Source organism: Apis florea, unplaced genomic scaffold (genome assembly GCF_048593485.1).
Source record: "Apis florea isolate Af1SG1 unplaced genomic scaffold, ASM4859348v1 contig_2492_pilon, whole genome shotgun sequence".
NCBI lineage: Eukaryota > Metazoa > Arthropoda > Insecta > Hymenoptera > Apidae > Apis > Apis florea.
Genome location: NW_028256593.1, coordinates 813769 through 838091, shown reverse-complemented (window position 1 = coordinate 838091; position 24323 = coordinate 813769). Strand labels below are relative to the sequence as shown.

At 29.4% G+C, this 24323-nt stretch overlaps 2 protein-coding genes and 1 long non-coding RNA gene across 3 annotated transcripts in view; 1 reads left to right on the top strand and 2 right to left on the bottom strand.

Annotated features, from left to right (window-relative positions):
- The window catches only part of trol (terribly reduced optic lobes), a 154505-nt gene extending 133690 nt beyond the window's left edge, over window positions 1-20815 (top strand). The window contains exons 20-54 of the mRNA XM_086905912.1: window positions 693-914; window positions 2016-2123; window positions 2426-2566; window positions 2653-2712; window positions 2857-2871; window positions 3339-3566; window positions 3655-3792; window positions 3872-4120; window positions 4198-5074; window positions 5138-5262; window positions 5336-5513; window positions 5608-5818; window positions 6121-6261; window positions 6337-8143; window positions 8289-8582; window positions 8942-9078; window positions 9146-9326; window positions 9788-10048; window positions 10190-10744; window positions 11042-11459; window positions 11543-11729; window positions 11806-12085; window positions 12163-12423; window positions 12498-12764; window positions 13126-13311; window positions 13850-14119; window positions 14280-14431; window positions 14517-14824; window positions 14928-15394; window positions 15511-15676; window positions 17095-17488; window positions 17561-17927; window positions 18006-18207; window positions 18310-18660; window positions 18752-20815. Coding sequence (XP_086762038.1) covers window positions 693-914; window positions 2016-2123; window positions 2426-2566; window positions 2653-2712; window positions 2857-2871; window positions 3339-3566; window positions 3655-3792; window positions 3872-4120; window positions 4198-5074; window positions 5138-5262; window positions 5336-5513; window positions 5608-5818; window positions 6121-6261; window positions 6337-8143; window positions 8289-8582; window positions 8942-9078; window positions 9146-9326; window positions 9788-10048; window positions 10190-10744; window positions 11042-11459; window positions 11543-11729; window positions 11806-12085; window positions 12163-12423; window positions 12498-12764; window positions 13126-13311; window positions 13850-14119; window positions 14280-14431; window positions 14517-14824; window positions 14928-15394; window positions 15511-15676; window positions 17095-17488; window positions 17561-17927; window positions 18006-18207; window positions 18310-18660; window positions 18752-19001 — 10454 coding nt within the window. The 3' untranslated portion in view covers window positions 19002-20815. The remainder of the gene's footprint in view (window positions 1-692; window positions 915-2015; window positions 2124-2425; window positions 2567-2652; window positions 2713-2856; window positions 2872-3338; window positions 3567-3654; window positions 3793-3871; window positions 4121-4197; window positions 5075-5137; window positions 5263-5335; window positions 5514-5607; window positions 5819-6120; window positions 6262-6336; window positions 8144-8288; window positions 8583-8941; window positions 9079-9145; window positions 9327-9787; window positions 10049-10189; window positions 10745-11041; window positions 11460-11542; window positions 11730-11805; window positions 12086-12162; window positions 12424-12497; window positions 12765-13125; window positions 13312-13849; window positions 14120-14279; window positions 14432-14516; window positions 14825-14927; window positions 15395-15510; window positions 15677-17094; window positions 17489-17560; window positions 17928-18005; window positions 18208-18309; window positions 18661-18751) is intronic.
- Window positions 12885-14381, bottom strand: LOC147657886 (uncharacterized). The gene is made up of 3 exons (XR_015291496.1): window positions 14191-14381; window positions 13862-14106; window positions 12885-13741 (listed from the first exon to the last, which is right to left on the bottom strand). It is a non-coding gene; the product is annotated as an uncharacterized LOC147657886 (long non-coding RNA).
- ste14 (isoprenylcysteine carboxylmethyltransferase ste14) lies at window positions 20620-22663 on the bottom strand. Its single transcript, XM_003694130.4, has 3 exons — window positions 21782-22663; window positions 21222-21701; window positions 20620-21115 (listed from the first exon to the last, which is right to left on the bottom strand). Exons 1-3 carry the CDS (start codon window positions 21977-21979, stop codon window positions 20933-20935), a joined length of 861 nt encoding a protein of 286 aa, XP_003694178.1. The 5' UTR covers window positions 21980-22663; the 3' UTR covers window positions 20620-20932.
- Between the last annotated feature and the right edge of the window lie 1660 nt (window positions 22664-24323).

Sequence of the window (24323 nt, the reverse complement as noted above, 5' to 3'; positions counted from 1 at the left end):
TGGAGAATGAGGAATTAGATTATTCCAATACTTGAAAAATACTTGTGCAGGATGAACAAATGACTTACAGTGAAATAACTTACAGTGAAACACGTGTTTCTCAAGGTTCTAATAAGATTCATGAGGATTTTTGATGTCTGACCAGGTCGTGGCCGTTTCCACTTTCTGTACATAAGCTCTATTCGGTATTGCACACTTGATCCACAGTAGATCACGCAACGCACCAGGTGCACACGCAGTGTTTGGCCGTGACACCGTGTTCACCGCTTGCTAGAGGCAATCTAAATTGTGCCGCACCGAGTTTGTACGTGCACTGATTAAGTCACAAGTGCTTCAGATTGTACATCACACTGAGATATATAACGTCAGACATTCTAGACGAATCTAGATTCTAGAATCCAAATTCATTTGTACTAATCCAAACATCCTATACTATAATTATGATAGATACACTGTCAATCTGAGGTACATGGATAAATCACGTATAAAATAGCCGAATTGATCAGATTACCTCTTCCTACAGAGGTGAGAGAAACAAAACTGGATTCGCAAGTAGTAAGTAGTCGTAGGATTAAATTTCAAATTGCAGAGATGGCAAAGATCGTTAAAAAAAAAAAAAAAAGAAAAAAAAAAGCAAAATGAAAGAGAAACACCGTGTACAAGGTGTTTTGTTCAGTTTCGGTTACTTCTAGGTAAGAACACGTCGGATAGAACCAACCTGGTAGGGCTAATCCACGAGACTCAGGATAACAAGGATTACAATCCGGATTATCAAGCGCCTGCTAATCAGAGCACTCCAAGGAGTTGTGCTCCCGATGATTTTGTTTGTGCTGATGGCACTTGCATCCCTGAAACTCACCACTGCGACCATTTCTACGATTGCCGCGACTTTACCGACGAACAGTATTGCTTCGGTTAGATCACTGGGCAGACCTTGATGATCTGTCGGCGTCCATCTCTTCTTCGCTTCGTTTTATTTCTGAATATAGCTTACTAGTTCTACTCCAATTAAATAGTATACACATATCTTAGCATTTATCTAAGATTTTTTAATTTTAAAAGATAACTTTAAACAGTTATTGCAGTTCCTGGATAAATGACTATAAGCTTATACTTTAAGCACCTTGTGAATGCTTATTTAAAAAAAAAAAAAAATAAGATCCAAGGAAAGGAAATGGAAGAAATGCTATCACTTTATACAGGAACTAATTATCTACAGTGTACTATTTATGTATTTGGAATTTCAATTCCAATATAATCTGATTGAATTGAAAATAATTTTTGATTTGAAGGATTATTTATGGCTTGATGAATGAAATTAGATATTCGTTGGAAACCCTGGACGCCACAGATTCTCTGGACTCTGTATTTTTTTTGAGTTTATGTTAACAACCAAATAGACGGTGTATATAGGTTGTTCGAGTAGATATGAATGAATTTTACTCAATCACGCGTTCAACGCATTCTTGTGTAATTTTTAATGCATCCATTGATAATGCCTGACGTGATGTATTGAATTCCAGTTAATACAAATTTAGTATAGATACTGTTGTTATGGCATGTGATATAATTAATCTTTAATCTAGTAGATTAAACATTAGAGAGAAAGGATATGTCTTAGTATCTTATAAATATTCTCCTTAGAAGCGATTGATGTTAATATTTTAAATGTTATATTTTTAATGTTAGAATAGTGAAGTTTCTGATTAGTATATATTAGTATATAATTCACGCATAGAAAAATATGTATGAGATATTGTTAAATTTTTTTATGCGTGCAGGTTTTTGTACATATATTAATAATTTTATATCTGTTTTTAGCATTTTTAGGTACTGTGGTAATTTATGCTCTTTTTCATCTCTTAGAATATTATTAGAATATTTTCAGATTATTAGAGTCTCTTTGTGTCTTGTTTAAATTTTTTAACGAATATACATTTTTTCTTGATAAACAATCATTTGTTTAAAATAAAGATATAAATTTTATTTGTTACAATTGTTCAATGTATTTGTAGGTTGTGGCAAAGACCAATTCCAATGCGCAGATGGAAATTGCATTAGGATTGAGGATCAATGTAATGATTATATTGATTGTGCTGATGGATCTGATGAAGATGATTGTGGTAAGTATAATATTTTAGTTATATACATTATATAATATATAGGCTATTATTATATTCGTGAAACATTTTTTGATTTTAAAAACTAAAATAAATACGGAAGTTATAGTGTGAAAAAAAATGTCTTGAGATTTATTTGAGAATGAGATGTTTCCATCTTTTGTCACATTACCATATCCCTCTATTTTTTGTATACTAACTTTTTAATTTATTTTGACTTCTAAAATTGATATTAATAATTCTCTAAGATTTCATTGATAATTTAATTATTGATTTAATTAGTAATTTTTTGCAAATTCCATCAGATCATGTTGGTTCCCATCCAATGCCTGGTCGTTGCCCAGCTGGTTTCATCATGTGCATCAGAGACAAAGATTGTGTACCTCAATCTTCTCTCTGCAATGGAATACCAGAATGTAGAGATAGATCTGATGAAGAATATTGTAGTACGTAATTAAGTTGATTAATTAAAATTTAATTGTATCATATAATGCACATTATTCGTTATTTTTTTTTTTCTGTTTGTTTATAGCCACAGAACCGTCCAGTCTTAGCTTGAAGACTTATCCAAGTGAGCAAGTGATTAAAGAAAGTAAGTTAGATAAGCTTGCAATGATTATAATTATAGAACAATAATAATTCAATTACACAAAATATACATACAGTAATATATAATTTGTTAGAGATTGATTAATAATAAAGATTTTTAATTGATTTTAATTATTGTCTTGGCCAGATCCGGCGAAGCAAGGTAAGATTTTATGGAGAAAAAGTGCAAGTATTGCTATGTAATTTTTTGATTCATAAAATATGTGATTAATGATTCATCTTAATTATGGATATTCATCTAAGAAAACCATTTTGTTCATTAAGAATTATAATACCAGAATTGTTTACATATTTGAAAGCTTCGCATTAATTAATTTTTAATTGACATTAAATGCAATATGCATGTGAAAATGTTTATTCAATATATTTTTATACAACGATAAATATTTTACAGTTTAATAATTTTGTGAGATCGGTTTTAAAAAGCCTTCAAAACAACATCGTGTATCGTTACATGTACAAATTTTACTCACAAATAGTGAAAATTTCCTCATAACATACACTACTTACAAAAAATTTACATAAATAATTCCACACAAATAACACGTAATGACAAAAAGAAAGAAAGTTACTCTTATTTTAATAGAATACTATTATTTTAAAAATCAGGTCGCGAAGTTGTGTTTCAATGTCGCGACGAAGGTCCTCTTCGGGCTAAAGTACGCTGGCTACGAGGAAATAATCTTCCTCTGCCATCTGGAAGTCGAGATATCAATGGACGTCTGGAAATTCCAAATATCCAGTTGAATCATTCGGGATCATACATTTGCGAGGCTGTTGATTATCCTCCATCCACTCCTGGCCAACAAGTTAGCGTATATCTTACTGTAGAAAAATGTATGTATCTTTGAACTTGAAAAAATTTATAGTTTGATAAATTATATAAAAAAAAAAATCAATTTTCATCTTTTTATTCCTCACGTAGTCGACCCACCAGCGACAAGCAGACCTCATGTGTGTCAATATGACGAAGCTACTTGTAGCAACGGTGAATGTATTCCTAAGTCGTATGTATGCAACGATAGATTAGACTGTACTGATGGTTCTGACGAAATGCGTTGCAGTAAGTTTTCATAATTTATTTAACATTGATATTTTTTTGAAAACCTTCTTATTGGAGGGAAATTAATTGTATCGAACAGGCCCACACGGTTGCGAACCCAATCAATTCCGTTGCAACAACACTCAGTGTGTAAGTAAATTATGGCGTTGTGACGGTGATAAAGATTGTGCCGATGGCAGCGATGAAGAAAATTGTGCCCCGAACAAACCAGGCTCTCCCTGTCGCTTCACAGAATTTGCTTGTGCCAGTAATAATCAGTGTATACCTAAAAGTTACCATTGCGACATGGAAAAGGATTGTTTAGATGCTAGTGATGAAATAGGATGTTGTATGTATTTTTTCTAATATAATTTAAACATAAAGAAAAGTTCGATACAAACAATTTTTCTTTTTTTTTTATTATAGCTCCAGTTTTTATAGTGAAGCCACCTGTCCCTATGATTACACTGAATGTAGGAGAAGTTTTAACAATCACTTGTACAGCAATTGGTGTGCCTACTCCTGAAATCAATTGGCGTCTTAATTGGGGCCATGTTCCTCCCAAATGTACTATGACATCTATAAATGGAACTGGAACACTTACATGTCCTAACATTCAACCAGAAGATCAAGGAGCTTATTCTTGTGAAGGATTGAACAATGCTGGTTTCGTATTCGCCATACCTGACGCTATCGTCATGGTAAATAAATCTATGAGAGACATTTGTCCCAAAGGAATGTTCAATTCTGAAGCCAGAAATCCAGACGAGTGCATCTCCTGTTTCTGTTTCGGTGTCGCTACTGAATGTCACAGTGCCAATCTCTTCACTTATCATATTCCTCCACCAATGGATCGCCACAATATCATAGAAGTCAAATTTCAACCAAACGTTCAAATTCTAAATGATATCACTGGACAGATCTCAATCCTGAGAAGTATAGATCGAAATGGTGTACAATTATACCAACCAGAGTTACTATCGAACATCGATACGGAACTTCCTTACTTTGCCCTACCTGAAACTTATTATGGGAATCAATTGAAATCCTATGGTGGTTACTTGAAATACAGAGTACGTTTTAACGGAACTGGTGTAGCAAACACTGCACCATCAGTTATTCTAAGTGGAAACAATTATCATCTAGTACATAGAGGAAAGCAGTTAATACCGAATTATGATAACGAGGAGATTGTCAGATTTTTTCAAGGCGAGTGGTATAAACAACAAGGATGGAATGAAGTTCTTGCTACAAGAGAGGATATCATGATGACGCTAGAGAATGTGGACAATATTCTGATTAAGTATGTATGCTAATTTAATATCATATAAAATTATTGAAACTGATAAAAAAAATTATTTATCAGAGCACAGTATGATAATTCTCCATACTTGGATATCCGAATTACTAATATAGTGATGGACACAGCTGATGTAAGAAATACTGGACTTGGATCAGCATCTTATGTCGAAGAATGTGAATGTCCTTCAGGTAAATGTTACGTCAATTTAATATATCTTCCAATTTCTATTTAAAATAATCATGGCATATAATAATTATTTAGGATATACTGGTTTGTCATGCGAGCAATGTGCGCCTGGATATTTAAGACGACAGTCTGGTCCTTGGCTTGGACAATGTTACAGAGATGAACCACCATGTTCTTCAGGATATTATGGAGATCCTTCGAGAAACATTCCTTGTCAAATGTGTCCTTGTCCACTCACCAATCCATCCAATCAGTAAGATAATATTATTACTTATAAAATATTTATTAAAAAGTATTATAAATTTGAAAATGAAAAAATTATACTACATATAAATTGTCTGAAATAGATTTGCACGTACTTGTCAGCTTGGCTCAGATGGTCAACCTACCTGCAATTGTCCACCAGGATACATAGGTCGTAGATGTGAACAATGTGATGTAGGATACCAAGGAAATCCCCTTATTCCAGGAGATATGTGTATTCCCGTATCTCGTTGCGATCCTGATGGTAGCCTAAGTTTAGTTGCAGATCCTATTACTGGAAGATGTCGGTGCAAGGTATTAAATTTTTAATTCTTATTATTATATATATATATATATATATATATATTACCTATATAATTTATAAATCGAATAGCTATATAGAAATTTGCAAAAAAATAGAAATAAGAAAAAGAATAGAAATTATTTCTTCATATAAAATAAGTTTATATTCGATATTATTTATGCTGTCATTTAACTCGGAAATATTTCTACTCTTTTATAAAGTAAGTACAATTTGAAATAGATGAAAATGATTAGTATAACTATAGTATGATAAAAGATATTGGTGTATTGGATTTAAATAAAATGGTTTATAGTTATACGCCACGGGTCTTACTTGCAATCAATGCAAGGCAAACACATTCAATTTGGCAACGAAAAATCAGTTTGGTTGTATCAGCTGCTTTTGCATGGGCATTACTAATAAATGTGTTTCCTCCAATTGGTATAGAAACGACGTAAGTATTTTATATTGCAATTAATAAAAAACTTATCCTCTATAAAGTTAACATAATATCATAATACTTTTTCAGATTCGAGTTTCTTTTACTAATTCTATCAGAGATTTCTCTCTTATCGAATCTAAAAGTCCAGACACTTTACCAATTGTAAATGGTATTCGTCTAGATGCAGTTAATCGTGAAATTATCTATAGTGATTTCCCTAATCGCGGAAACAACGATGTTTATTATTGGCAGTTGCCAAGTATCTTTTTAGGCGATCAAATTACCTCGTACGGCGGAAACCTCAAATATACTGTTCGTTATGTACCATCACCAGGTGGTCAGAGCTCAAAGAATAATGCTGCTGACGTTGAATTAATTAGTGCGAATGATATCAATCTGTTATATTTTTCTCGAGAGTTTCCCGAGCCAAACACTCCACAAACATTTACCGTTCCTCTCTTAGAACAATATTGGCAACGCAATGATGGAACACAAGCTGACAGAGAGCATTTGCTAATGGCCCTCGCTGATGTTCGTGCAATTAAAATCAAGGCCACGTATACTACTCATACCGATGAGGCTGCCTTATCACTAGTATCCCTAGATACAGCTGAAAAATACAATACAGGAAAAGCTAGAGCGGTGGAAGTAGAAGAATGCACTTGTCCAGTCGGTTATAAAGGATTATCTTGCGAGGATTGCGATGTTGGCTACACTAGAGCAAGCGAAGGTCTCTATTTGGGTATTTGTGAACCTTGCAATTGCAATGGTCATTCCAACCAATGCAATCCTGATACTGGAGTATGCGAGAACTGTGCTCATCATACCACTGGTGATTTTTGTGACATTTGCGAGAGCGGATATGAGGGTGATGCAACTCGAGGAACTCCTTATGATTGTACCTATAGTACAGAACGACCTTGTATGTGTAATGAACTTGGTTCACGTAATAGTGTATGCATCGGAAATACGTGTGATTGTAAACGGAATGTTGAAGGATCTCAATGTAATAGATGTCGTTCAGGTACATTTGGACTATCCGCGGAAAATCCGAATGGGTGCAATGAATGTTATTGTAGTGGATTAACCGATCAATGTCACGAAAGTTCTCTGTATGTTCAGCAAATACCTATGTGGGTTTATGATAACCAACATGGTTTCACTTTAACAGATTCGTCGAGACAAGAAATCATAGATGATGGTTTCGAATTAAATTTTGCTACGAATGAAATAGGATATCGTTATCCAGATAGCAGAGGACGCAGATTATTCTGGTCCTTGCCAGCTATTTTCACTGGCAATAAAGTCAAAAGTTATGGTGGCAATCTAACATTGACTCAACACATTACTGCTTATTCTGGTGCTCAAAGTTACAAGGACCAAGATATTATATTAATTGGAAATGGGATCACTTTATTCTGGACAAATCCTACTGAAATTCAACCTGATATACCATTAACCTATTCGGTACCGTTTAGAGAATCGGAATGGAAACGTTTGACTACTGAAGGACCTCGTGTTACATCGAGAATCGATCTAATGACAGTGCTATCTAATTTGGAAGCAATTTTGGTTCGTGCAACGCATAGTGAATGGATGACAGCTACTTATATCAGCGACATAAGTCTGGATACAGCTGTAGAGCATCAAACTGGTAATAAGAGAGCGATTCAAGTGGAAGTTTGTCGTTGTCCTACTGGTTATATAGGAACATCCTGTGAATCCTGTGCCAGAGGTTATTATAGAGATACTAATGATCGATCTATCAGCTACTTAGGTTCCTGCATTCCATGCCCTTGCAACAACAATGAAGAAAGCTGTGAGATGACACGAATAGGTCAAGTGAAATGTCATTGTCAACCAGGATATGTGGGCCAGTATTGTCAAGATAATGGTACGTATGAAATAAATAAATTAAAAAACTTTAAAGAAATTATGTCAGATTTAATTAGATATGAAATAATCAGGATTTAAAAAAATTCTGCAAAACAGTAAAGAATAAAAAATATTAAATAAATTTCAAACATTGGATCGGTTAGGTGAACTGATGGTAAGTCTAACGCCAATGACGGGTGAAGTAAAGGCAAACTCGTGGGTTCTGTTCACGTGCAGTTACAAGTTCTCAAACCCGTTGTATATCTCTTTTACAATGAGTTCATGTGATGGCTATCCCGTAACCGCGACTGCCTTCGAGCCGGGATCTTTCAAAACAACAAACGAATCGTTGAGGACCTGGTATGTTTACGTCCGACAACATCCTTTCAATGTGGAATGCTGCATCTCGGATCTGAACGGAAAAGAGTTAATCAAAGTTGTGTCGACAGTCTTACCAGGTTTGACGGATCAAATGAAAGGAATAATTCGTGTTTGTCCGTCCATGGAAGGCAGAAATATCATGATCTTCATTTTCATTGGTGTCTGATACAATTCATCAGATGATCATTTCTCATAGTAACGCCTATACAATGGAAAGATGTACATTATCGATTGCTTGCTAGCTCTCTTATTTTTCAATAATATTTTTGATTCAGGAGCTTCTAATTGTATTCATATTGATTGTAGAAAATTAGAAAGGATATGGGCAGTGGTGGAATCTTCATTTATATATATATGTTTCTATGTTATATGACTGTGAAGCATTTTGAAGGCTTGCATCTTTAATTAATTTTTTAATTTTTACTGTTTGTTACAGAAGGTACTACTACATCAACCACTACATTTCCTATTACTCCACCAAAAATTTTGATTTATATTAGAGGACCAGAATTCCAAATAATTGAAACAGGAAGCACTGTTAGATATCATTGCTCTGGAACGTCTGTAGATAATGTAAGTAAAAAAAATTGTGAAATATTTAAATATTTAAAAAATAATTAATATATTTTTTAATATATAGGGATCTTTGTATATCAAATGGGAGAAAGAAGGCGGTCAACTACCACCAGGAAGAAGTGTAGATGATAATCATGGTTTATTAGTTATTCGAGACGTGAAAGTATCTGATAGCGGTATTTATGTTTGTCAAGTCAGTGATGGAGTACACATTGGTTACAAAAATGTTACTCTCACTGTTGGAGGTAAGAAAAAGAAAATTGAAATTTGTTAAAAATATTTATTTATCATATTTAAAATATCATATACCTTATGCAGCTTTTCCACAAAGTTTATTGGATATTCCAGGTATACAAGATTGAAATGCATAATAATTTAAATAATGATATTAATGAATTGTCAAATTACACTTAATAGATTTATTAATAAATAATTTTTCTTTTTTACAATTTTATACCATAAAGATTATTTTTAAAATAACATTTGTTATTTTTACAACAATATATAAGGATTGATAAGAATTATATAGAATTATATAGCATTTGATTTGTGAATTATAAAATTTAATTAATAATAATCTATATAATATTAATATTATATTATCTAATATTATCTATATGCGAAGAGATTCAGCATTTTATACATCTTAATTTTATTTCATGATTTATTATAAATTAGATGTTATTTGTTTAAATATTAAAATCAGCTGCACCAAGGACTATTGTCATACCGCCATCTCTACAAGTAGTAGAAGGACATTCTGCGGAATTCCGTTGCGAAGCCAGCGGAAATCCACCGCCACAAATTGAATGGATTCGTGTTCATGGTCCCATGAATCCGGAAGTTATAGTTTACAATGGAGCGTGGATTCTAAAAGCTGTCTCGAAAAGCGATGCTGCCGAATATAAATGCGTAGCAAGAAACAATGTTGGCATAGATGAAAGAACTGTTATTCTCTACGTTGAAGGTAGTTAATTCTGAATCAAAATTACTCTAATAATAATATAACAAGTAATAGCATATTAAAAATTATAGCATATAAAATTATATAATTATATAAAATTATATAATAACATATTAATCTTTATAATCATAACTTTATCTATAGATAATCTCGAAACTCCACCATCAGATTCAATACCACCTACCATAACTCCTCCACAATGGATTGGATCAGTTGGAGATACAATCGTGATAACTTGCATCCCATCTCTAGACGCCAATATTACTTGGACCCGAGAAAGAAATATTCCATTACCTCCTACAGCCAATCAACGCGATGGTATTTTAACAATTGTAAATCCAACCACGTACGATTCTGGTATCTACATATGCACTGCAATCAGCTATATAGGAACAGTAGCTCATAAAACCATCAACATAACAGTAACATCTAGAAGACCTTTGCCAACTGTTAAAGTAACACCTGAAAAACAAACTGTTCCTCAAGGTAGTATAGCTGAAATAAAGTGTTTTACAACTGGAGAACCTGGTATACAAGTAAAATGGAGTAAATATCTTGAACAAATGAGCCCTAATGTGCAACAAATTGGAGATACTTTGAGAATTGCTAATATCCAGATTGCTGACCGTGGTGTCTACGTCTGTCGCGTCACGGGATCAAGTGGAAGTCACGAAGCTAGCGCTATTATTGAAGTTGAACGTGAGTGATCATCAAACTTAATATCGTAAGAACTAAAGAAGACTATTAAAAGAAATGAAAGGAATACAGAATTGATAGTTATCGATAAATTTGTAGTCTATATTTATAAAAATAAATATGCAAATTACCAAAAATCATTTATAAATAAGATCATATACTTGAACCAAAAAAGAAAATTGTTTCTTTGTTTCAATGTCATTCTGTTAGTCATCTTTTTAACATAATTAAATATATGTGCAATTATATTATGATTTATATTTATATTATATTCAAATAATTTTGAATTCATTTAAACAGCGAGAGAACCTCCATTGGTAGAGATTTATCCCAAAAACGTCCCTCCAGTTACTCTGGGTGGATCCACAGATCTTCAATGTCGAGCAATTGCTGGAATTCCTATACCAGTGCTACAATGGTCCCATGAAGATGGCCGACCGTTTGCTCCTAATATTAAACAACTTCCTGGAGGTGTTCTAAGGCTTTCCAATATCACAACTAATGATGGAGGTTCTTATGTTTGTTCTGCTGTCAATTCCGTTGGTTCAAATTCTGCAACTGTATATATAGAAGTTCAATCTGTGCCTGTTATTTTAATAACACCTAAATCTGGAATTTTAACTGTGAAACCTGGAGATAGGATACGGCTAGTTTGTAGTGCAACCGGATATCCGCAACCTACAGTTGCTTGGAGTAAACACATGAACGTAGTACCACTGTAAGTTATTTTTGAAAAGAAAAATGATGATTTTAAATGATTTTAAAAAATAAAATAGAAATAATGTTTGAATTTCTGTTTAGTACAACAAACGAAGTAATTGATACCCCTCAAAAAGCTGTTTACGAAATATATTCCGCATCTCCGAATGACGAAGGTTCATATACCTGCCACGCAAATAACGCAGCTGGAATTGTCGAAGAACGCGTCTATATCAGAGTAGAAGATTCAGAAGTTTATCCACCTTGCAGAGGCGATGTTCCTTGTCCTGTATGTTCTTTTCTTATTATTAGAGATTAAAGTTGCAAAAATAGAATCGATATTATTATTACAATATTCATTATAGGATACTACAAGTGATGACTCCATACCAAAAGATTATCTTAGAATTCCCAATGGAGGCAAAGTAGAAATGCGTTGCCATGTGCATGATAATGATGGAAATCATATTTATCTAGATTGGAAGAGAACAGACCATAGAGCTTTGCCAAATGGTAGTTCTGTTCATAATGGTGTACTAATTATTCCAGCTGTAGATAAGAGTGCTGCAGGAGAATATGTTTGTTCTGGAATGGATCAAGCCGGCAATCTTCTCTTTAAAGCTAAATCTCATCTCGAAGTATTATGTAAGATTCTCGATTAATCCTCAATTTTGTTTATATAAATAAATAAATATAATTGAAAATCAATAATATTCTTCCAGCTCCACCCAGGATTGTATTAATTCCACCCAGACAAACTGTTCGTTCTGGAGAAAGTCCGTCAATCGAATGTCGTACAACTGGAGATGAACCCATGACTATAGAATGGAATGCTATCGGGCGTTCCTTACCTTATTCAGTGACCCACAATCGTGGACTCCTTCAATTTCATGGAATCACTTATTCTGATGCTGGAAAATATGTCTGTAAAGCTACTAACGATGCAGGAACTGCTGAAGCTGTCGCTGAAGTTCTGGTGAATGGTATGTAATACCGTAAATTCTAATTTCAAAAATTCTGTAATTATCAAATAAAATATATTATAATATTTTTTCAGAACATCCTTATGAAAATACAGAAGTCAAAGCTGCTCAAAGAGATATAGTCACATACGTAGGACAACCTGTGCGTTTACGATGTATGGTTAGAGAAAGAGCTACTATACACTGGGTCAGAGATGGACAATCATTACCATCTAATGTCAGAATAGAAGAAGATTATTTAGAGCTACCTAGAGTAAGACCAGAAGACAGTGGAAGATACATTTGCCAAATACAAACCTCTCATGGAGTTTCCAGTGACTATATTAATTTAAACGTCTCGCGTAAGTTAGAATTTGTAATCTAATAATCATGCATGGTTTCTTTCTTCATTTCTAATTTAGGACTCTTTTAAAAATTGTTTTGCGTCTTTCATTTTTTTTTAATATAAATCAAACAATAGATTTATGATCAAAATATTTATTATAATTAAAAAAATATAATTAAAAAACTATAATTAAAAAATTGTATTAGATTGTTCTAAATTACCTTAAATTATATACATTTGTATAATTTGAAATATACAGTTCGTATAATTCAAATTATACAAATAACATAATTCAATATAAAATCATCATCGATAAGTTATACAGGAATCTAAGAGAACAGAGGTTTATTCATAGTTGTCACGGTATTGTTTATTAGTAGCTAATTTGCGTACAGATTGCATGCGTGTGAACCAAACGCAGTACAGGCAAAACAATTGTATGTGCGGCATTCAAGGATGCTTTCTATTGGATTACTATTGCAACGTCAATCCTCTCTTCTCTGGTTATAACTGCTACTTCAACAGCAAACGGTGGATTCGCCACTATCTTCAAAATCGAGGCGGTTTGTTTTGAAAAAAATTATGTGTTCCCGATGTGTAACGTGAACAATTAACGCTTTTTTCTTTTTTTTTTGTTGAATAAGTTAACATTTTTGTGGTCATTAATTTTTCTCGATAATACCGCGTTATATCTATTAAATTTTTAATAAAAATAAAACAACGATATAATATTATGTTAACGACTACAAAAGTGTTAATCACTGTGTATTAAAACATTTTAGACATTTTTAAAAAATTATCAAACATGAAGAAAATTAGAAAGTTTACATAATGTTTATAGAAAAAAAAATTAATATTTTAGTGATAATTAGTATTATTAATATTTTAGATAATAGTTTTGAATATTTTTCATGTGTTTGTTATTCAGTAGAAGTAGTCTGCTCCTTATTTAAATGGTATGCAGTTGTCTATTGTCATCTATTGAAATTTATCCTAAAAATCAATAATATAAAAAATATTTAATATTGGAAAAGATTCATATTTATACATATTAAAAATATTATTTAATATATTTTGCTAATTTTATTATTTATATTTTAGCTACTCCGATACCTGCAGTCAGTGTAGAAGTCTCTCAAGATCCAGTGAATATCGGAGATACCATTGATATACGTTGTGCTTGTTCTGGAACTCATAATCCACGTTATCATTGGTCCAGACCTAACCATCTCAGCCTACCAGAAAATGCTCAAGAATATGGAAATATTCTGAGATTATCTAATGTGGCTGTTAGTGATAGTGGATTATATAGATGTACTGCTGATACTCCTGAAGGTGTTTTCAAACAGGACTTCAATCTTGTTGTACATGGTAAATTTTTATAATTAAGTTCTTTATCATAAAAATTAAGATTAATATAATTAATATAATTTTTATTTTACCTGCTAACAAAATAATATATCAATGTAAGTAATACATAATTGTAATGTTTTAAATATATAAATTTTTTTTAATTGAGAATATTTTTTAGGTGGAAATAATGATGCACCAGCAATTGAAACCAAATATGCTCCTTATGGATCTAGCTTAGAAATGGATTGCCGTCCTAATATTGATCCACCAATGAAATTTCATTGGAGTAAATTGGGAGGTTATCTGCCATCTGATGCTCAGATTTTCGAGGTACATTAATCATAATATGACATCATTGTGATTAATAAAAGATAATAGTTAAAAACTATAATTTCATTTATTATTTCTCTATTAGAGTAAATTGAAACTAATCAATGTCAAAACAGAAGATGCAGGAACTTATATCTGCAGTGTAAATAACAATCATGAAAATATAGAAATACCCACAGTGCTTGTGGTAACAGGAGTTGTCCCATATTTCAGTCAGGCTCCTCGAAGTTTTATTGCCTTATCTCCATTACGTGATTCCTATCTAAAATTTAATATCGAAATCTCTTTCAAACCTCAAAGTTATGATGGTATAATCTTGTATAATGATGAATCTAGTAGTGGAAATGGTGATTTTGTTTTATTATCACTTGTTAGAGGCTATCCACAATTCAGGTAATTATTAATTTAATTAAGATAATTAAATTAATATAAATCAGTTAAAATTTATATAAATTAAATTGTGTTTTTTAACTAATAATAATTTTTGTAATGTAAGCTTCAATCTCGGTTCTGGACCAGCTATCATTCGAGCAGATAAATCTGTAACACTTGGAGAATGGCATACCATAAAACTTCAACGCAATAGAAAAGAAGGAACTATGTTAGTTGATGGTGAAGGTCCTTATAAAGGTGTCGCAGTTGGCAAAAAACAAGGATTAGACTTGAAAGCGCTATTGTTTATCGGTGGAGTTCCCAGTGATAATATAATAACTCAATATGCAGAAATTAATAGTGGTTTTGTTGGCTGTATCAGCAGATTGATAATTGGAGAAAAAGAAATAGATTTGATTGGTGATCAAACTGATAGTGTTGGAATCACTAATTGTGAAACTTGTGCTGAAAATCCTTGCAACAATGGTGGTGTATGTCAAGAAGCTGCTACAAAAAATGGATATCTTTGTCTATGTCGTGCTGGTTATAGTGGAAAACATTGTGATTATATTGGCCAGTCCTGTTATCCAGGTGAAATTATTCTTTAATTTTTAGTTATCTTCTTTTTGATTTTTTTCTTTTTCTTTTTTTTTTTTTTTTTTTCTTAGAGTTACAGTAGAAAATTGTAATTATTTTTTTTATATTAGGTGCTTGTGGTGAAGGCAATTGCGTAAACAAGGAAACTGGCTTCGAATGTTATTGTCCTCCCGGAAGAACCGGCTCTCGTTGTGAGAACTCGATAAAAATCTACGAACCAGCCTTCCATGACGATAAATCCTTTATAGCACATGAAACACCAAAAGCTCTCAGACGGTAATTATCTATAATGCATGATGCATGATTAGAAAAGATAATTCAGATTTTCTGCATATATCTTGTTTTATAGCTCTTATATTATATTTGTCAGTAGAGAATTAGAAAGTTTTTTATCTTAGAATTTCATGTTCAATAATGAATTATATATGTTTAAATGTTAATCGATGGATGCAAAATCTTCCTGGAGGATCCTCAGGCGCACATTAACTTGTTCAATTGAAAAGGAATCTTGATCTTAATTAAAACAATGATTTTCAGGGCGAGAATGAACCCGATCAAAACATACGGTCGATTAAGAGCACGCAACGCACAAGTTAGAAAGCCACGATCAAGGCCACATCACCACAATAAGCTGCACCACACGAAACATTAGTCCTTTTTTCACAATCAAACTTTTTTGATGCACATAATGATAGAAAAAGAAAAAAGAAGGAAAAGTCATTTATTATTATTAAATGTTTATAGAAAACATTAACTGCTATTTATAGTTGTCAGTCAGCATATATGTATATTATATATATTTTTTTTATAAGAATTTTATTTACAATTAGATTTTTTTCTTTATGTCTGCCTCATACGTATCATAGATAATTATGTTGAAGCCTGTATAGTGAGTAGTTCCTTGGAATGAACCTCATGGTGCTGTAATATTAGAATATCAGTCAATATATTTACGTTATTCTCATATATTGACTTTTTACGGATCCAATTAATCTTTTTTATAGTAACATTATTATAAAGACAATTTTTTGTTGTTAAAGAAAGCTCTCTTTTTATTAAGATAGCTTTTAGATCATTGCCTGATGGACCGTAAAGAGTTCTCTGTACAGCTTCTTAAATAGTACATTTTAACGCATTGTATTAGTTATTTTAATTATTGTTTAAAATAAACCATTAATAAGGTCACTGCCAAACAAGAATTGCATTTTACAGTAATATCAAGAGCTTATTAAAACAATTATTAGTGTTGTGGCATTGACTTGTGTATTAAGCACACATGCAACACACACACACCTCAAATCAGGCACATCTTAAAATGTTTGTACTTATTTTGTAAAAACCTATTTGGTATATGTGCCATAAGTGGTGTGTTTCTAGGGCCAGAATGACCGTTTATATGTATTCGACGGGCTTCGAACGATGCTATAAGTATAAATATATGTCTTGAGATGCAAATAAAATTGATTTAACAGGACTTTTACCGAATTATATATTCATTTTGCTGATTACCCATCTCCATAGTTTATGAACATCAAGGAGGTAAGTTACACAATACAAAAGAATTTGCCTTTTCATATTTTTTCATGGCTTTTCCATTAACTTTAATACTTTTCTCCCACTAACAGGAATTAATTTCTATGTAAATCTAATATCAAACTAAAACAATTATTTTAATAATTTCAATGTTATCGTAGGTTAAAAGTGGCTTTGAACTTTAATCCTCTGGATAACGAGGACGGCATCCTGATGTATTGTGCTCAAAGTGACGAAGGACTAGGAGACTTTGTGGCTCTAGTAATCAAGGAAAAACGCGTCGAGTTCCGGTACGACATTGGTTCTGGTCCTGCAATCATTACGTCAAATCATATCCTTCAGCCAGGTGTATGGACGCATGTATCCATAAATAGGGACTTCAAGGAAGGAAATTTGACTGTGAATGGAGAACCTACAATAATAGGCAAATCTCCAGGAAGTGATCGCATTATGACACTTAATACACCTCTCTACATTGGAGGTGTTGATCGCAGAAGAATCACAATAAATAAAAATGCTGGTGTGAATAAAACTTTTCGAGGTTGCATCAGTGATGTAAGTTCATTATAAAAATTTTTAAAAAATGAAGAAACTATTTAATTAAAATATATTCTATTATGTTCTCAGCTTGGAGTTTCTTCAGTAAATGTAGACATACTAAAATCAGCTATAGATTCAGCAAATATAGATGATTGTAACGTTTTGCATCCTAATCAAATCAAAATAACTACTGTAATCACTACAACATCATCTACTACGACTCCCTATAATCCGTGTGCCTCAAATCCTTGCATTCATGGAATATGTCAGAATACTGATTCTTATGACTATTCTTGCACTTGTGAATATGGCTATGTAGGCAGAAACTGTGAGAATATCCTAAAACAATGTGAACTACTTCTTCCCTGTAGAAATGGAGGCACGTGTACAGATCTCCATGGATCTTACAAATGCGATTGTCAACTGGGTTATAATGGACAAAATTGTGAAAAACGTAATTGTTTCAGGAAATTCAATATAAAATATATTTTATAATATGATCAATATTTTATATCTTATATTTCATTTCTAGTCGCAGAAATAACATATGACGTTGCATTCAGAGGGGATGGCTGGTTAGAGTTGGATAAAAATGTAATGATACATGAAGAAGAGCGCGAAGTATTAGGTTTTGAAATTTCGACGAATAAGACTAGAGGATTGATCATGTGGCATGGACAAATACCAAGTAATTTGAATCCCGATCACTATATGGCTCTTGCTGTGGTTGATGGGTAATCAATAATCATTTTTAAATAAATACTATAATCACTTAAGCAGAAATTATTACATTTCTAGTTTTAAAACTAATACTTAATTTGTTCTTATTTTTTCAGCTATGTAGAATATCAATATGATTTAGGAACAGGTCCAGTAGTGATTCGTGTCACTGCACAGAAAGTAGATGATGGAGAAAGACATAGAATAATTTTAAAACGTCAAGGAAGCGACGGTAGTATTGAATTAAATGGTGAACATATGGAAAGTAGTACCAGTTATGGAACACAACAAGATTTAAATACTAGAGGTAATGTGTACTTGGGAGGAGTGCCTGATTATGCTATGACTTACGGAAAATATCAAGAAGGATTTTCTGGTTGCATTTATACTATGGAAGTGCAAGATTCTGGAGCCATAGATATCGGAGACAAAGCTATAAGAGGGAAAAATGTTTCACCATGTACTAGGTAAATGATTGAATTATTTTTTGATTATTATTATGTTAAGAAGATCATAAAAATTATGTAAAATGAAATGTTAATTTTTCACACTGTTTAGAGCAAGATGGATTCCTTCTTCTTTGGTATTTACTAATGCAGACACTGATATGTTCGATGCATTCGTTCCTCCACCTCCTGTTAATATAATCCACCCAAAACCAGCGGCCAATTTAGCTGCTTATAATATCAAACATTATTCGTTGTTAATTTTATTTCAAAATTTACTTGTTTTTATCATAGATGTAAGAGAACAAAGCGTATTTTTTACAATATTATGCATAGACATTTTAAAATGTATATTAAGTTAAATATTATTTTTCAAATGAATACGTATTTCTTCATTAATAGTGCATTTAATAACGAAGAAATTACGTATTCAATTATAATTCGTGGAAATTAATTAAAAGATTAAATTTGTAAATTATTTATTACTTCATTAAAGTTGAAGGCAAGATAAATTAATAATATTTTACAATAAAAATTATTGATTTTAAGTAATAATTTTCTTTTTTTTGTTTTCTTTTTTTTTATTATTATAGTTATTTAAGCAATAGATTTCCAATAAGACTTAGATTTCATAAATATGAAAAAGTTTATTTACGAATAATAAAGGACAATTTAAATATTTTCATTGTGAATGTAAGCGCAATAAATGTTATATAAACAGATTTATATCTGTACATATATAAATTTCTGATAACAATTTATAATTATATTTTATACAAATCTTTGTTTTTATAAAAATAAGCTAGATTTCTTTTTCTCTTTTCTTGAATTTATTTTTTACTTGACAATAATATTTTTTTAAATTAATTGACTTTCACATTGAAAAAAGGAATAAAATGAACATTAAGGCGACTGTGAATACAATAATATTATATTATATCTCATATAAGTTTTCACTGCCATTGTCTGATTCGTTTTTTATAGGCATTTTCCAATCTTTAATATATGTTAGCAAATTCTAATTATGATTCTAGTTGAATATTATCTTTGAATTGAAAATGGAAAGGGCTAGATATAATAATAAATCAATGCCTTCAATATACAAAAAATTGTAAAAAATAACTTATGTTTTAGAATGAAATTTTTGTCAATGTTTATCTGGACCAAATATAGGCCCTATTATTGATTGTTTAATAGTTATAAGAATTGTTTTTTTATCGAAAGAACATTTCGATCTCCATTTATGTGATATTAACAAAGAAAAATTACTTACAAATATTTGCATAGTTAATACGGTGCTAGTATGATATGTTGCTAGTTCTAAGAAAATTTGTATTTAACAAAATACGATGAACGTGTGTAAATAATTATAATTAGTCTCTCGAATCTTGGCATTTTCTTACATTCTATATAACCGTTATTTCTCAAAGAAAATATCGTATTGTCAATAATATTATTAAGAAAAAGAAATAGATATGGAATGAACAATATGATAAAGAATATATTTACAAATAGTTATTACTTATTTAATTATCAAATATTATAACAATATATTATCGTTTCGTTTTTTTATGATCGCTTAAATTATCAATTAACAAATGCAAATTGTTTTACGTAAAAAAATATCAATTTTTAAAATGTTTTTTAAATTTGTATAACAAACAAAATGTGATAATATAATTCTAATGTTAATTAGAAACTTAATTCTGATGTACAATACAACAAAATTGTTTTTTATTTTATTTTAAATAATAATATATATTCTCTCTTCATTTCAATCTATTCTTTAATTTTAAGATAAAGTAATAAATAGATAGAAATTCAAGCAGAATTGATTATTATGTTAAAAAGCTTTGTCAATATTAAAATTTGTAAATGATCATGTACAGACATAATGAAATTATTGTAATATTGCTGAAATCACTGGAATTTTTTTTCTTATTACTCAACTTAAATGCTTTAGGTATGTCAATGCAAATATTAACTGCAACATTATACATATTTATTATCTACTACATTTCATACGTATGTATATATACATATATTATAAGTAAATATACAAATAAGTGTATAATCTGAATCAACTGAAAGTAATCATATATGAAAGTATAGTCTATTGTTATATGAATAATTCTTCAAAATGAAATGAGACAATAAATATAATTTTGTTAAAAAATTTCTTAATTTTTTGTTATTGTTTGTAGTACAATAAATAAGAATATTAGTATAAATAATGATATGATTATTCCTGAGAAATTGAAACAATCACAATATTTCAAACATATATTGGCTGCTATAAGTCCAATTTATAACCAGATATAAAAGGTAGTCCCGTACTAACTTCTTTTTGGTATTCTACATAATCTTGTCCAAAAAAATTAAGCAGAGTGATTTCTTCAATTAAAATACGATCATGGAAGAATTTCCAAGATGTCACAGTGTATGCAAAGAGACAAAATGGATTCTGAAGTATTAGCTATAAAAACAAATACATAAAAGTTATATATTTATATTTTAATAAAATAATATTTTTAATAAAATATTGTGAAATATATTATAAATATAATATAAAATTAAATTACCTGTGTTCCTATAGACCAATAAAACCAGCCCACATAACTAGGATGTCTACAAATTTTATAAACTCCATAGGTAATTAATTCATGATTATCCATTTTTTCACTTTGCACAATATGATTGAAATTATGTTTGGCAGTAAACATTGCCAGTTTTCTCAAAAACTCTCCACAAATGCATAGTATTAATCCAAAGTATGATATGAAGGAAGCTTCTTTCATCCCAGGAAAATACAGTCTTTCTATAATAAATTCTATCCAACTACAGCATGCTGCCACTCCATAAGCTATGCTGTGATTTAAAATAAAACTATCGATAGAAAGTGAAGATGGATTTATCCAAGCAATACTTAAAAACTCTGTATAATGAAATGTTGCTAGAACTGTAACATATACTCCAAACATTTGCCATGAAGCTGATGCAACAAAAAACAATATAATTCCAATTCCAAATCCATATCCTAAAAATACGGCTCTTACAGCAACCTATTAAATATAAATATTTAGTGCTTTATATTAGTAATAATAATAATTTATAATAATTCATAATAACATATTTAAAATACCTGATAAGAGAAACCATAAAATACAAGAAGTAAAAGTATATTTAAGAATCCATATTGAAATAAATGCATAAGCCAAATATTGTTGAAATATATTCGAAAAATATCGAATTCTAACCTTAGTAATATTTCTGATAAAACCGCGATTAAACCAGCGAATATAAAACAAAAAAAACTAAGTTTTCCATCATAACATAACATTTTTCTAAAGTTTATATAACTTCTTTTTCTTTAAATAATTCTATTAAATTTTGATTATAGATTTGTTTTTAACCTCACTTATGTATATAATATAAATAAAATTAAATGTATTTTGCAGAACAAAAATTTTATGAATTAATGTTTTAATTATCTTTTACGCTTAAAAAGTAAAAATAAATAATATAAATAGTCAAACTTCATTTTTCACAAATAATTTTGTATTCATAGATACAAAAAACATAATTTTTGACAAGTAAAATATAGTTCAGTTATTTACAAATTATAATACACAAATAAATTATATATATAATACTAAATAAATTAAAGGTTAAATAATAAAATTATTATATTTAAAACAATTAAAGTCGTATTTAATCATACTATAATAACATTAAAAATTAATTCCATTTTATATGTATTATTATATTATTCATTTACTGTATATAACTATTAACAGGATTGTTTTTTATGCAATCCTATTGCATATATACTATAATTTTTTATAAAATATTTACAAAATATAATTTTTTAAAAAAATATTTAAAAATCATTTATATGTGATTTAATTAATTAAAGAATTAAATGATAAAATATAATACATCAAATATATAAACATAATATATTATAATAAAAAGTAATTTATGAATTAATACTTTATGAATTTAAAATTATATAATATATAATATATATATAATATTATAATATATATTTATATATGTAATATTCGTGAATTATATTTTTAATAATTTTTTAAAACTATATAATAACAAATCTCGTATTCAATAATAGTATTTATATGCTTAACAAATAGTAAAAAAATATATTTGATACATATTGATACATATTTGATAAATGTTTGATATTATATTATTTTTTAAGAATATTTAAAAAATTTGTTATTTAGAATATTTAAAAAATTTTTTTTACTCTTTTTGTTGTGCCAGTTTTTCTTTTAAATCCTCATTTTAAATCATATTATATCAGATATTGTTTTATAAAATGATTATCCTACAGATTTATCTATATTTTATATTATCCATTTCTTAATTTGTGTTTTTTATTAAAATACATTATAGTTTGAAACAAAAATGATGAAAATATATTCAATCATTTTGTATTTTTTATATAATCACAATCACATATCAATATAAATAAATAAATAGGAAATATAAATAAAAAGAGCAAATATTGAAAAGAAAAATAAAAATGTGGAAATTAGTGTCATATTCAGAATATCGCAAATAAAATTAATATAAATAAAAAAATAAAAACATAAAATAATAATAAATAATAAATAAATAAAACAAATAATAAAAGAAAGATAAGATTTAATTATCAATGTTCATTAAATTTATTTCTTAAATGAAAAAGATATTTTCAAAGCAATAAAATAAGAATCAAGAATCATTTTTTGAATAATCCTAAAAATATATCTTTAGCATTCAATAGATGGCGTTGATGGTTAATTTTTTAAATTTACTTATCCTATTTGTATCCTTTTCATTATATTTTTGAATCTTCTAAAATTAAAAAAATATCGAGAAACATTCAATACTAAAAAAATGGTTTTTATTATAAAAAGTAAATATTTCAAATATATATATAAAATTTCAAAAAATTCTTGTTTTTGCAGATAATAAAAAAATTTTGTATGCCATCCTCAAATCATGTTTTTCTAATGCAAAATCGAAAATTTTTATTCTCTTAATATAAAATGTAAATTTTTATTTTGTATCATGTTTTGTATATTATTTCTCTAACTGAATTATTAATTTATACTACTTCAACAACAAAATTATTGACTTATATTTTACTTATATCTATTTCTTTGATCTAATTATTAATAAAATTAAACTTACATTATTTTTTTAAATAAACGGTTAATTTATACTATTTGTCAAATATTGATCAATAAAATATAATTTGTACTTATTTATTTCATCCTTATCTTTTAAATATTTATTTCTTTATTTTATCATATTTTCAGAAATGATTTTTACCATAATTTTACTTAATTTTAATTCGATATACTTACTCTTGTTTTATACTTATCTTATTTATCTTACATATACAAACAGACAGAAACTGCAAGAAAAAATGTATAAAAGAATATATATATATATATATATATATATATATATATATATATATATATATATATCATAATATATATAACATAAAAAAATATAAAAATAATATAAAGAAAAAACACGTGTATAATATATAGAAAAACTAATTTATATATAAAACATATATAAAAATATACTTTTTATGATTTAATAAGTGATATATTAATATGATTTAAATAGTGAACGATATAATCATAATGATTAAATGAAATATA